The sequence below is a fragment of the Theobroma umbraticum genome, unplaced genomic scaffold, assembly GCF_002168275.2.
Source record: "Theobroma umbraticum cultivar Fairchild unplaced genomic scaffold, ASM216827v3 scaffold_30.0, whole genome shotgun sequence".
Classification (NCBI taxonomy): domain Eukaryota; kingdom Viridiplantae; phylum Streptophyta; class Magnoliopsida; order Malvales; family Malvaceae; genus Theobroma; species Theobroma umbraticum.
The window spans coordinates 7,070,603-7,085,819 of NW_018397254.1; the positions used below are offsets into that span (position 1 = coordinate 7,070,603).

General features: G+C 33.9%; 2 protein-coding genes across 2 annotated transcripts; both read left to right on the forward strand.

Annotated features, from left to right (window-relative positions):
- Positions 1-4,410: 4,410 nt before the first annotated feature.
- Positions 4,411-6,073, forward strand: LOC110415941 (transmembrane protein 161AB protein). The gene has a single exon (XM_021427735.1). It carries the CDS (start codon positions 4,523-4,525, stop codon positions 5,915-5,917), a length of 1,395 nt encoding a protein of 464 aa, XP_021283410.1. The 5' UTR covers positions 4,411-4,522; the 3' UTR covers positions 5,918-6,073.
- A 5,081-nt stretch (positions 6,074-11,154) lies between these two features.
- Positions 11,155-13,118, forward strand: HSFB2A (heat shock transcription factor B2A). The gene is made up of 2 exons (XM_021421563.2): positions 11,155-11,714; positions 11,837-13,118. The coding sequence occupies exons 1-2, from the start codon at positions 11,457-11,459 to the stop codon at positions 12,539-12,541; spliced, it is 963 nt and encodes a 320-aa protein (XP_021277238.1). The 5' UTR covers positions 11,155-11,456; the 3' UTR covers positions 12,542-13,118.
- The last annotated feature ends 2,099 nt before the right edge of the window (positions 13,119-15,217 follow it).

Here is a 15,217-nt window from a genome sequence, read left to right on the forward strand (position 1 = left end):
GTTGCAAAACGTTTTGGTTGGTTTCGGTTTGCGACTTGCTAGTGACTTTATTCAAGCATAATTTATTCTCTTATTTTCTTTTCTGTTCTTTCCTTTGGATCTACAACGTGACAGCTTGCTTAAGAGAAGAATATATTTAAAACGAAAAGAAGAAAGTCGTGTAGATATTTGGTGACATGTGTTTGGTGCAATCCGCACTTGAATTCTCTAGCTAGAGCTGCCATCAAAATGGCTTGAGGTTGGAGGAAGAGAGGGCCACTTCACTTCATTTCCTATTCATTTATCTTATCACTTATGTTTGAAGAATTTCAAATGTAAAGAAAGCGAAAGAAACACACGAATGATTCTGATGCCCCATTTTTATTTGGCCAACCTTGTTTTCAACATCCAATATATATCTATCTAAACACAAGTGAGTGCGCACTCTTGATCATATCTAAACTCAAACCATCAATTTTACAAAATATGCTTTTCAGTTCATTATAGTTTAATTTCAACACAAAAGTTTAATCCATATTTTCAACACAAAAGTTTAATCCACATCCAGATAAAGATAAAACAACTTTCCCAAGAGAGAGGGACATAGATATTTCATTTTGCATTTAGCCTTTTAATTTGTATCCTTGATCAGAGCTAATTAAAGTAAAGAAAATATAGATGAAACTGTTTTATGATTAGCTTTTTTTTAGGATCATAAAAATCAAAGTGTTGTCCATCATTTCATTCATTTTCAAGTGACGATTTCTATTATTGTGATCTAGCTGGATTGGAAATATCATAGTCGTACAAAATCACTATGTAGCCATGACATTATTAGAATTTCAACTGTTTTTTCTTGAAAGGTATTAAAATTTCAACTGTATATATAGTTTGCAATGATTTTAGCTACCACTCAAGGTGGATTCATTATTAGCGTCATTATTATTCCCTAGGATAGGCGCTTTTTACCCCTACCTAATGAAAATCTGTTAAACGAACGAATTATTAGTGTTCATCCCGACCTGCTAATTTTTATTATTACTACTATTTTTAATCCTGCATGGCTGATATTTTATCAAGCAATTTGCTGTGACATAATTTATAGATATATAAAATCGATAGCATGTCATTTTCCATTCTGGGAGAGGAGGGTGAGAGCATCCATGCAGCCAGGAGAGTGTATAGGCGTGATTGGCATGGAAGACACACTACAAAGCACATGGGAGGTTGTCCTTTTGACACCGTATTGCAGCAGTGTGGAAAAAATGCTGATCTCCATTCAACTTATTTTCTTGTCTCAGAAGCTAAGCCAATAAGATTCTCGATTGGCAATGTACAGCTGTAGCATATATCAATGAGGTCTTAATTAAAGAAATAATCGAATCTTCTGCTATTTGGTTCATGCTTCTTCACCCCAGATTTTGAGGGCGTGTGACCATGTTCTATTTCTTGTTGGTGAAGAAACGATTTCATTCCCTATTTCTGTTGTTTTAAGAGTATCGTCACTTTTACCCAAAGCTGTTAGCCATCTCGATTCTAGATATATTGGAGCATATAGATTTACTTAGCATTCTTCAAAAGAGATTAAAGACAAAAGCGGAAAAAGCTTGACCGACAGGCTACAGCCCTATAAAATTATCAGATTTTGGATGCCCATTTCCATGGAGGCGACTCTTAAAACATACCAGCATCTTTGAAATTGATGTAATTATAATCTTTTACGGGACCGAACAAGCTTGTGCAAAAATGGACTTCCCAGGGGTTTAGTTAGAGGAAATAAGGTCACCCGCGGTCTGCTTAATTTTGATCAATAAACAAAGAAATAGCCTGGGATGAAGAACTTATGCAACCTACAAGCCTTCCCAGAGAGTAGTAGCAGCATTACAGTTTCTCAACCTCAATATGGAACAGTGACCTCTTTCTGAGAGTGGCAAGCATCAGCAGGAAAAGTACTGCATCTGTGAAAAATTTTCTAGATTGTGCGCACAGGTCCAAGGAACTCTTTCTTTTTTCGCTAGTTGTTTTTGGTTCTTGTTATTAACAAAATGCAAAGAGTAAAAGAGTTGAATACCCTACTGTCATATATCTTCATAAAAATTAAATCACCAAACTAAAAGTCTTACACATATATGCTTTGCGGGCTTAGGTGATTTTTAAAGGAAAGGCTTTTTTTTTTTTGTTTTTGTAAAAACAAAAATCCAGATTTAATTTTTTTAGTAAAAAGTTTTATGTAAATCTAATGTTTAAATGCTTGAGGCATCATTTATTAGGGAAACACATCTTATTGGGTTGCAGAAAAAGTGGGGAAAAAGATTCTTTGAAACTTCTATTTATGTTATTATTCCCAACAGCACCTGAAGGAAAAAATTCAAAATAATAACAAGTTTGAATCATGAAATGAAACAGAAAAAAAAAAATTAATTATTTTGTAAAAATAAAATAGAAGAAGAATTATTATAAAATTTGATAATTGATTAACATAGGATATGCTAAGATATAAAAAATTAATTATAATTAAGATTTCATTATTATTTTTATTATAATTTTTTTCTTTTGTCCTTCACTTTTTGTTCTTTCTGGTCATCAGCGATGGAATGCCTTTTAGTTGCAAGATCAGCCACCTCTCTCTTTTCCTTAATTTTGTTCTTTCTTTTTCTTGTTTTTCTTCTCTCCGACCACTGTTGTGGCAATTTAGTCGCCGATGCCGCTGCCAATGACCAGATCTTGTCCCCAGTGAGTTGATTCGACGATGCCAACAACCATAAATGATGGTCAGTGCTAAACTCACCGATTCAGCAACCAAATCGCTCCATTCCCAAGGATCCAGCAAACATGGTTTCACCTTTGATCGCCGAAAATGGTGTTTGCCCCTGGTCATGGGCCCTGCCTAGGTTCTTCGGAGTTCGTTTTCTGGTGAAAGTTAGCCCAATGAGATGATTCGAAATAAGGTAGATGTCTTGCGGGTGTCAAGTTGAGGTGTGGGGAGGAATATGATCTTCTTTTTTCATCTTTTGAGAGAGAGGGTCTGAATACGGTTTCAGATTTGATAAAGTTGGACAGGATACTAATGACATTAAAAAGTTTAGTTATTACTTAAAGGGGGGGAATAACTAGCCTTGATAAACTCTCATAATGATTAGTTTGCATATTTAAGGATTAATCTTTTTCTCTACGAGAAATCGTTATATCAACTCGTTCTTTAAATTAAATTTTAGAGTGATCATTTAATTTGAAATAGACTCAAAATAAAATAATCATTCTAATCAAACAATCTTGTTATAATAAATTTTAACAATAAAATATTAAACACTTAATTCTAATCACACGTTTGATTTGTAAAATAGAATAAAATAATTATTTTATAAAAATAAAATAAAGTATAATTAAAATAAAATAATTATTATGTGACTTAGTACATAAAATAGAATAAAGTAAGTATTATTATTATAATTTATTTTTAAGTTTGGTTCATAAGAATAATTAAAGAATAAATGATAAAATGATAACAGTACCTTTCATTATAATTTAATAAAATAGACAAAATTACTCATTATTATAATTTAATAATATTTTTTTAATCTTTTAATTTTATTGTCATTAAAATTTTAAAATATTAATAATTTATTATTAAATTATTAATATGATTTTTTATTGCACTTTCTTTTTATTTTTTCTCTATTTATATTTTCATTTTTTAATTTCTATTTTCGTTAAATATTTAAATATTAATAATTTATTATTAAATTATTCATATAAATTTTTTACTTTAATTTCTTTTCACTTTTTCTTTATTTTAATTTTCTATTTGTTAAGTTGTAATTATTTTCAATAAATGGTTATTCGCCACCTCAACAACCAACTAAACAAAAGAATAAAAACAAAAAAGACTAAACGGCAATGACTTAACTATTCTCCCATACCAAACCAACGTGTCATAAATAGCTAACAATTCTAATTTTACCAAGTATTAATTTTCTATTTTAAATTAAATTGTACTCTCTCATCCTTTATAAATTCTCATCCATGTATAAATTTTGCTTGGATCTAAATTCATAATTTAAAATATCCCGTTATATTTAGAAAACAAACACGAGAAGTGATATGTTTAGACTCAAATTAAGAAGTAAAAAGCTTTCGAAATACATTGACTGTCCTTCAAGTAGTAATGTATTTGGTGAAACAAAAAAGAAAAACAATGAATACTACTATTATCAAATCTTCTTTCGTGTACTTGGCAGAGACAGCCTAATTCTGAAAGCCAAAAATAACAGACTACTAATATGTGCTTTATTTCTTAAAATACTTAAATTTCTTAGGGAAGACAGATTTTTTAGAACCTCTTACAACGTGGACAGGACCCACATGATCAGTTGGGCTACATCGAAGTCAAGGCCGACAAAACAAGGAAGTAACAAACGACTCAAAGTTCAAACTGCAATACTTCCCTAAACATAAACACTTAAAACTACGTTTCTAAAACAAACACCATCGAGATCTCCCAACCGTCTCTGTCAACGCCCCAAATTCCTTGGAGCGAATTACAATGTTACCGTTCTTTCAAGTTTACGAGAATCTTATACTCCAAACCTTGCTCTCTTTATCGCTCACATTAATCCTCACATTCCTTAAGATCCCAATTTTCTTTCTCCAAGGTCTCCACACTTACATCCACCCTGAAAACGTTGGCCACGGCAACAACGCCTCTTCTGGCGTTAGAGCTGCTATTCGTCGCCCTTCCATCTCAGATTCAGGTCCTGGACTTGAAGGTTACCGATCTTTGTCATCAAGGACCAGTGCAGAACTCAAAAAAAGAAACAAATCTAAAGACAAGTTGGAGTTCGATGAAAACAATGCCCAGATCTTCAGGCTGAAACTCGACGAGGGTCATCTTCAAACAAGGCTTTTTTTCAATGAGTATCACAATTCTTTTGTTTTCTCCTTTGTGGGTATTTCCTGTTTGTTGCTTTACAAGTATTTAGGTGAGTCTGAGGGTTCTGGGGTTTTGGCTAATGGGAATTTAATTCCAGTTATTTTTGGATTTATTGGTTTAACCAAAGTTTTGTTAGCACTTGCAAAGATATCGTTTGAGAAATCTGCTTCTAAGAGGTCGGAGAAGCAATTTAGTGCAATTTTTGGCGTTGTGGGGTTTCTTATAGGGATTATGATTTGTTCTGGAATTGGATGGTCGGTTTCCGATTTCCGTTTCGATTCAGTTGAAGGGCCTTGGAGGATTTTTGTTGCTGTTTTGATGGGATTCCTTTCTGGTTTTTTGTATATGCCTGCTGGGAAGAATGCACGGTCCTTTTGGCTTGGGACTGATCAGCTTAGGTGTAATTTGTCCATAATCTCTTGTGGATGGTTTGCTAGAATGATTTTATATGCCAATTATTTGTTTACCGTGTTCACAGCTTTACTTTGGATTAATCCATTAGCTGAAATTCTTGTTAACAAGAATAGTTATAATGGTAGAGGAGCTGCTGAGAAGTTGGTTGGAAACGTGGGTTTTTCAAAATTGGATTTTACCAGGCTTAGGGTTTTGTGCTTATTGCTTTCCGGGATCCTACAAATTATGGCTTTACGTTCAAATTTGCAGATGTTTTTGAATGAAGCAGTTTTGTCTTGGTACCAAAGATTACATGCTAGCAAGGTCCCAGATTTGGATTTTAGTCGTGCAAAGGTTTTTTTGCACAATCACTACTTATGTCTTGCAGTTTTACAGTTCTTTGCACCGCCAGTATTGGTACTTCTCTTTCTTGGCTTATCTCAGATTGACAGTAACTCCTTTGACAAATACAACTTGGTTTGTGGTTTACTGCCATGTTCTGCTTTTGTTAAAGAAGTGGCTTTGTTTATGGCTTGGTGGATCATATTTGTGTGGGCAATTGTTACTTCAGCAAGTCTGTTGTTTTATCGTCATGGTATTTTGTATGTTTTCTGATAACTTAGTTTTTTGTAATGGCCTTCAGTATTTGGCCTTTGACTTGGAATTTTTGCCTAATTTTGGATAGAGAGTGTGTTTTGCTTGTGACGGATTATTACAGACATTGATCAATACATTTTAATGGAATACATGGGGCAAGAAAAGCTCTTCTCAGATGCTGTTTCACTTCAGTTTATCCCACTTCTGGGTTCTATAGTCAAGCCTGTCTAAAGATGTAGTGGGAACTCTGCTGAAGTGTGCAAGTGTAAAATGATGTGAACCATAGTTTAATTTTTTTGTTTCATATCTATTACGCATAAGAGAGGCCTAAAGTACTGTCAGGACACATATCTGGACTCTTCCATCTGTTATTTGCTGAACAATTGAGCTGCTACCAGGTGATTTTATTTTCATTATGAACTAAGCAATATAATTTCCCAGCATTATTGTCATCGTTTTTTTTTCTGCTCTATTCTATCATGTGGAGTTTAAGGACCTCTTACCGCTTTAAATTATCTTAACCAGTATTTTGCTCCCATAAGGTGTATAATGTTTCCCATTCCATGCTGCAGAACCATCATCTTATCATTAAGCTGTCTTCTGAGATACAAACTGTAATCCATATTAAGTTTTTGTACTACTATCATTTAAATACTTTGGATTTTGGATGAACGATTTGAGATTCTACAGGATTGCTAAAACATATATGCCTTTATTATATTTCTTTGACTTTTGGAGTACCTATTACTAAAACATGTATTCAATATCTGTTGATTGTGGAAATAGCTTCAAATTCAATTTTATTTTTTTAATTGGGTGGAAGTGGCTGCTGTGATCATGGATATCATTCTTGTAACTCTAATGGATAAGCAATCACATTTTGGTGCTACTGTTGATTTATAGACTTGGTGACTGGCTTCATACTTTTGATTGAATGATGATTCTTATCATTGTCAACATGCATGAAGCATGTGTTGTATGTGAGGTAGTAATTTCTTGCCATGACCTGTGAGGAAAATTTTGAAGGTCATTAGTTAGTTAAACATAAAATGGATGAGCCTTAGAGGAGATATTTGATGTGGCTTGGAACTGAAACAATGCTTAAATGTTTAGATCATTGAACATAATGTTTAATAATTGATCTTTATTGTTAGTTAATATAACAGAAAATATTTGTTTTGAATCCCCAGTTGCCACGCAGATAGTGCAGCACAACCGAACTATTTTATAGAAGGTAAAGTTTTGGTGGTTTTAGGCTTGTACCAGATGGGCTTGTTAGGGTTTGTTATGGTTGTTCTGTCAGACATGTAACTCAATGGTTTTAATTTGCAGTCAATTTTGTTGATATTCGACCCATGTGTGCATATTCATCCATTTAGAATAAGAATTAATATATCTAAATCTACTTAACATTGCTATCAAATGGTTTTCGAGAGTCTGCTATTAGGTCCTCTGTAGCCGGTTGCTTGGTTAGCATTACAAAGCTGATTGTTAATTATCCAAAGTGCTATCTGCAAGTGAAAGCCATCTCTTCTGTGGATAAACTACTATAACTAATTTCAATCAATGCTATCGCCTGTTGCAGCTTCAACCATCATAAATCTGTTTGATTGAAATGATATGAATTGTATTCAAACAAAGGCTTGATTTCTATTCTGAATTCTGGATCAAACGGTACGAGTGGCATTAAATCTTTCTTACAGATTTGATGGCATCTCACAGTTGTTATTAGTTCTCTGATTTGTGCAACTTCTTAGCATACTGATTTTGTTCTTAATTTACTCATAACTCATGAAAGCTGCTTCACATAAATCTTCATTGCCATGGTACATACATAATAATATATATATATATATATATATATGTGAGTTAAATGGTTGCTAGTCCGTTAGCTTATCCCCTTCTAGATTCTGTTTTGGTATTTAATGGTTTAACATATGATTTATTAGTATCGTTTTTACTCGGAGACAATGATTTTCAGGCTCTCACGGCCGAACGAAAATGTTGTTTTCTGTTGATTGGATAAATGTAATTTCCTTTTCCTTTTTTTCATTTTTATGTCGGACAGGATAATCCCATATAATAGTTGGCATCACTTTGAGCGCTATATTGATTTATGGTCATAAAACCTCCTATCAGCAACGGTGGCAAATTTGGATCCAATATAGGGGACCAAAAGGGGCACGGCTCTGGATTTCAAAGATCTTTATTCTTGGAATTTAGGAAACATTCTAAAAACCATGGGAAACCTTAACCATGCAAGGCTACTTGAGCCAAAACAAAACATGCCCTTCATCAATGCTTGTCAAAAGTAATTTAGCCTGGAGAAGAAACAGTCCAGGCTTTTAACAAGGAGGGGAAACAAAAATGAAGACCAAATCCAGTACAAGTGCTTCAAAGAAACCTCCTTTTAAGTAAGGTTAAGATTAACGTGCTTCCCCTAAATGATTTTCATTGCAGATTTGACAGTAAAAGAAACTAGAACTCCCCCTAAGTCCCTATTTACTTGGAAGTACAGGACTTAATAACGAAATCTTTAACAGTTGCATGAGCCCAAAACGTTGGGAATTATCAGGAGCTACGACATCTCCATACAACAGTTGTTTGATTATCAGTAGCTATTTAGGTAGGCCGTGAGAATTTATTACCAATTTTATGAGTCATTAAACATTAATGAGCTTTTAATAATCATTGATGTATTGAGTTTGTTTTGATCCTTTTTGCATACCAAACCCTTTGCTATTAAGATTGTTCTTTCCTCTCCCTCCTTTGCCCTACGGCCTAAGGCTTATAAGGTAGTAGTAACATGTTTGATAAACCCAGAAATTAAATGGAATACAATTGTCGCACCCAAAATTTCTCAAGTATTTTCAATCAATGATGGGTAGGATACGACTTTGTTGATAGTCACACTTTTATCCTTTAAAAATGGAAAAGTGAAATTCAACCTCTTTTTTTCCATGGCAAATCAATTGGAAATGTCATATATATATATATATATATATATAGACGTATTCTCTCTAGCTTAACAGAATAATCAAAGTAGAAGCAAAAAGACTTGAAGTTGAAACATCAACCACGGTTTTGATTAGTTTGGCATCAATCCGGCATAGACTGAAGGAGGAATCCAGTTAAACTCCCCATCACGGTTTTGATTGTTGCTCCCAAATCTCAATATTTTATGCACATATAAAAGTAATAGTAATTAATAAAGGGACTGCCAGACGATAGGACGCATAAATTAAATAAAATGCATTTTGAAATTGGAGGGATAGAAGAAAAGAACAAAGGACGTGGTCTTAGCTGCAGCTTTGGTTCGATAGGAGCTAATTAACAAGACAAGTTAGATCCAGGGCATGTCAGTTGGAAATTGTTTGGTAGACACTAAAAACGCTTTTAATGAAAACAGCTTTCAACCCCCATCTACTTTTTGTCTCTTGGAGCTACTGCTGAATACTGACAAGTTAACGTCTGTTTAGGAATCAACCGTGAATTCCGATTTTTCATCAACTCTCACACACTCGATTAGGAGAGACAAAAACAAAAGAAAAAGGATTGGCCTTATCAATTATTGGTGCTTCTTTGCCTAACCTTTGGAACAAATTCTGTACTCCTAAACATTAAAGCTTAAGTCAAACAACAATTTAACTTGGATTGAAATTAGGGGCTCATTTACATGCACTTAGCAGATTAAATGCTCAAGTACAATCTAAATTAAAGATTAGGTTTTTTGTTATTGCAAGATTAAATAGGCAGATGATATCTTTAAATAGCAAAATATTCTTAATTATTATAATTATATTACTCTAATATCGTGTATATATATATTTATGAATATCATTTCCTTGGTGTTACTCTAATCCATCCAACATATTGCAAATTTCTTGTTGGGCATAAAATTTTATGTTAATTACCGGCTAATCCTCTCTTGACACACATATTAATCTAGATGACAATCGGGGTAGTCATACACGTACAAATTGAAGACATATTTCATCAACAAGATATTTCTGTACTTAGAATTGCCCATTGTCTAGATAACAAAATTGAAGACATTACAAGGGCGGGTACCTGTTATTTGAATTGAGGGTTTGTTTATTTTTCAAAAAACCTTTTTAAGATTTATACTTAAAATTTATTTTAAAGATAAAAACATTTTATAAGTCAATAAAAAAATACTCATTTATTACATTTTTAGAGAACAGAAAAAATACTTTTATACTAAGTCTAGCAGTATAGGTTTGATAATTATTAATATTTAATTTAAAATATTCTCAAAAGCATAAGATATTTTCAAAAGAATAAAAAAATGCATTTATGTTAAGCTTGGCTATATAAGTTTGAAAAATATTAATATTTAATTTAAAATATTTTAAAAATAAGATATTAATATTTAACTTTAATTTTTTATTTAAGATATTAATAATTAAATTATTAAGTATTATTAAAATAAAAAAAATATTTTTTTATAAAATCATTCAACTCAATTAATATTATTATATATAAATTGAATAAATCTTACTAATAATTATAACAAAACATATTTTAATAATTATTAGTTAATGAATATATATTTATAAACATAAGTTTTTGATTATTTATACAATTAATGAATGTACATATTTTTATAGCGTTATGATAAGGAAAGGATGAGATGGAAATTTTTTTGAAAATTAGAGTTTATACAATTAATGAATATGGATGTTTTTGTAGTATTATGATAAAGAAACGATGAGATGGAAATTTTTGAAAGGTAGAAACTTACTTTTATTAAAATATATAAATAAATGTTTTAAAAATATTATATTAATTTTTTTATTTTTATTTTTTAAAAAGGAGATTCAAATTCATACTTTTTAAGTAATAAGATTATTTAGTAATCAATGAACTAAATATTTAAATATTTTTATTTTCATTCTTTATTTTAATATGAAAATCAAATGATATTATTGATTTGTAATTTACTCATATTTATCATTTTAACATAAAAATAACTCCATCATTACATAATTTCGATAAAATGGTCTAAATAAAAAAAATTCATAGTTTATTCAATAAAAAATGATATCTTTTGTAATATATTTTACATAATTTTTTTTATAAATTATTTTTTGTTTTAACAAACAAAACCTCAAACGTGATTAAATTTCTTCGGAAAAACCAAAGAGAAAAAAAGTCAAGGTGGGCTTGGCAGTAGTTTCAATAAACGTAAGATATGGTGCAGATCCCACAGTAAATTCCAAGAAAGAAAAAAAAAGAAAAGAGTGGTACCCACTCACGGGTTGCCACGTATGAAGGGAACATCGAACAGGAAGTTTCTCGACGAGACGTAACGTAGCTTCTCGTTGTTTCCTCTCTTCTTCGTTTCCTTTTCACTTTGCCTTCGTTTGCCATTTCTTTTCTCTGTCTCTCTCTCTTATCTGTTTCCTCATCCCATAAAAGGCGAACCTTCTAGAATTAATCACCAGATCCTCTCCACCTCTTGCTCCCAAAGTAACAAAAAATATATCTTCATTGATTTCAAAATCCTTCAATAAGGAAGATATTTGTGCCGTTGATGGCTCCGCCGCCAGTGGAGCAAAACGGAGAGGCGACGGCGGCGGCGGCGGGAGAATCGCAGAGGTCTGTTCCCACTCCGTTTTTGACAAAAACTTATCAGTTGGTAGATGATCGCACAATTGACGACGTGATTTCGTGGAACGACGACGGATCTACTTTTATCGTTTGGAACCCCACGGTTTTCGCTCGTGATTTGCTTCCTAAATATTTCAAGCATAACAATTTCTCTAGTTTCGTTCGTCAACTTAATACTTATGTAAGCAAAAAAAAAAAAAAACAAAAACAAAAAAAAACTCTTAAATTTAATCTCTTCCCTCCAAGTTTTAAACATGCAAATTTTCTTTATTTTGTTGATTTTTTTTGCTTTATTTTTTTTAGGGATTTAGAAAAGTGGTTCCTGATCGATGGGAATTCTCGAACGATTGTTTCCGACGCGGTGAAAAGCGGCTTTTATGCGAAATCCAGCGTCGGAAGATCATGACGCCAACTACGGCGGCTATTACGGTGTCTACGATGACAGGGATTCCAATAGCAAAACCGATCATATCTCCATCGAATTCCGGAGACGAGCAATCTCCGGTCATTTCATCGACATCATCGCCTTCGAGACCGGGCCAAACGGGATCAGTTACGGCTGAGCTCATGGAAGAAAACGAGAAATTGAGGAAAGAGAACGTGCAGCTTAACAAACAATTAGTGGAGATGAAGAGCTTGTGCAATAACATATTCAATTTGATGTCTAATTACGCGAGTTCTCAATCGGGGAGCAGCTTTGTGGCGACGAAACCGTTGGACTTGTTGCCAGTGAAGCGATTATCCGAAGAAGGAGAAGAGGAAGAGACGAGTCCGAGATTGTTCGGTGTGCCGATTGGAGGCGTGAAGCGCGCGAGGGAAGAAGGGGAAGGTTTGGCGGCGGGGGACGAAACGCAATTACAGCTGCAGCAGCCTGGTGGAACTGCGAGTGAGATGATCAAATCGGAGCCGTTGGATTGCCAGAACGCGGGGCGCGACGATGAGCGTGGGAATCAGGACACGCCATGGCTTCGGCAGTTTCACCGAGCGAATCAGAGGGTTTGTAACTGATTCGGTTCGGTTTTAGGTAGTTTTAGGTTGGCCAAGGGGTGGTTGATGGTGGATCCGCGAAAGGTTGGATCCGACCAGAATGTTCCCGTGCGAAAGGAAACCCACGTGCCGAAGGGCGTCACGTGCTTGGTGAAACCTTCGAGAGGGACGGACCCCACTTTAAGAATTTTCTCGGGACTTTTTTTTCTATATCTTTTTCTCTTTTGTTTTTTTCAAGGGAAAAAAAACAAGAAGAGGAATTCTTAAAAGTCTAAACTCTTATAGTATATCTTTTTATGTTTATATAATGAAAATCTAATCATTTTCCACGGCTCTTAAGGATGGAATCTTCCACGAGAGTGATGGAAATTATCAAAACGCGTTGGGTGGAAATGAAGTTGTTACTTCTAACAAGAAATTAGTAATGCCAAGTCATGTGAGGTGGTGAATGCGTGATCCCTCATGTACAGTTAGCTCCTAAAAGAGTTAGATTCAAGTTTCTTTTTATGGAGTTAAGTTCGGTTGGATGATATTTTTGTTGTTATTTATTTTTTATAAAAAAGAAAACCTAATCGGAACCTAAACGAGTTTAAATGAAGTTGCTCAGAGCACACGCTATGATAATTGAGAGTAGCGGATGTTTATGTGACTTATTTTACACGTCCTCTGGCAATATTAAAAAGTGCAAAAAAAAATCTATTTAAATGTGGAACACTAAAATTTTTATTTTGAAAATTTGTATAATTTTCAGAGAATGTTAGTATTTATGTTTCTCAAAGTCTTAAAATAGTAAAATTAGAGCCGAGGCGAGTGTGGTGCATGATTGACGAGAAACGCTGTAGATGACGGGGAACCGCAAAATTTTGTGGAATTGTTCATGATTGAACAGGAACTCGCATGCAATGCTTTTTGGACTCATTTTGAAAGCGTTGGGTAATGTTTTATCAACACATGTTCCCCAGCAGGGGCGTGCATTTTCCTGCTTTGGCGTCTACACATTTCTTTGGAAAGCAAGGATCCAAAGGTTGGATATTCTTTTCCTAGCTTTTCCGTATTGACTCGAAAGACTGAGATTGAATTTGTGGGAGAGATAGCTGCAACTTTTGACTGTTCCAACGAAAGTTATTCAAGTCCAAACTCCAACCCTACTTAGGCCGGTTTTGGATTTGTTTTCATTATATCAGTATGGGCCATAATGTCATATGTTGGATCCACTGTACATTAAAGATCAGCCTACACAAAAAAACAACAAAACGAGTTAACGTCTGCACACACAGTGAAGCATATTGGAAGCTGCAATATGCTGTCAAACTCGATCATTCAATTAAAGAGTGGACAATGCTTTTCATACCCTTTTCATTTTTTTTTTTTAAAGAACACTAACCTAACAATTTACAGGACTAAATTTGGAGGTATTAGCCTATGAGTCAACAACTCAATTGGCCACTATGTTTTCTCTGCTTTCTTTTTTCTTCGAACAATGTCCTTTTCCGGCTTGACTACTACAATTTGCCTTGGATTTTCCAAGGCAGCGTCTGGAATGCTGGAAACAGATGAAAGGAGTGCAATTTTCAAAAGCTTATACAATCTGGCCCTCTACTGATTGTATGAAAAGAAATAAATTGTTGCCGTGTTGAGAATCAAATAAATTTATAAGCAAAAAGGAGTATGAAGTTCAGTTGCTGGGCCTGGATTTTGCAACCATCATGAAGGGATACGAACCAATAGAGAAGATCAACAGCATGGTTTTTTATCATAATTTTTGGGGTGACGGTAAGCTTGCCTTGGTCTCTTAGCATATGCGTCAGAGCTCAGACATTTTTATAGGGTCCCTAATCTTGTAATTACAGATCATTCCAGATTCTCCAGTTCTATATGAAAAGTCAGAAAAGCAAGACCAATGCTATAGAATTCACAAGTTTCTACTTCATCTAGTTTGATTCGGATATAACATTGAATATGGTGATCATACAAGCTGGTCGCACACCGAGTCCTAGATTATGGAAGAATAAGGAGAATAAGTGCGGGTAGCAATTGGATTTGGCTGCACTTCAAGAAATTAAGGCTAATGTTACGTGCGGTAAGTTACAAGAAGCCTGGATTTGTTTAGTCTTTTTTTAAAAGACGGAATACACGAAGCCTGCAGTAGTAGGTTAGGACTGTGAGGTTTAACAATTAACTAATTTACGCCTACACTGGTGAGAAAAAGGAAACATGCAAGAGAAAAGGAAGGGCTGATGGTTGATTTCAGGCAGTAATTGTTGAGAATAATGCTTGCATGGCCTGTGCCTTTGTGCGTGTACTGTGCTGAATAATTGAATTATGACATGCAGTTACTTGCACTTATTACATGTTAAACTGTTTTTAAACTTCTTGTAACACTTGTAATCCATGCCTTAACACTTGAATTCAAGTCTTGACAAGTGTTATGCATGTATCTATATCTTTTGTGTATAAGGCTGTCTCATATGAATAAAGTGTGCCTTTCATCAAAACAATTTCTCCTCTTCTATAAATTCCTTGTTTGGTTCGCTAACAGTTGCTTCATACAAAAACTTTATTCATGTCCTTATTTTATCTTCATGGTATCTAGAGCCTATTTTGATCTTAGCGATTTTGTTTATAAGATAATCAAAAAGCCATTTCTCTAAAATCTTAAAAAAAAAAAAACATCTTTATGCAAAATAGCCTCCACCA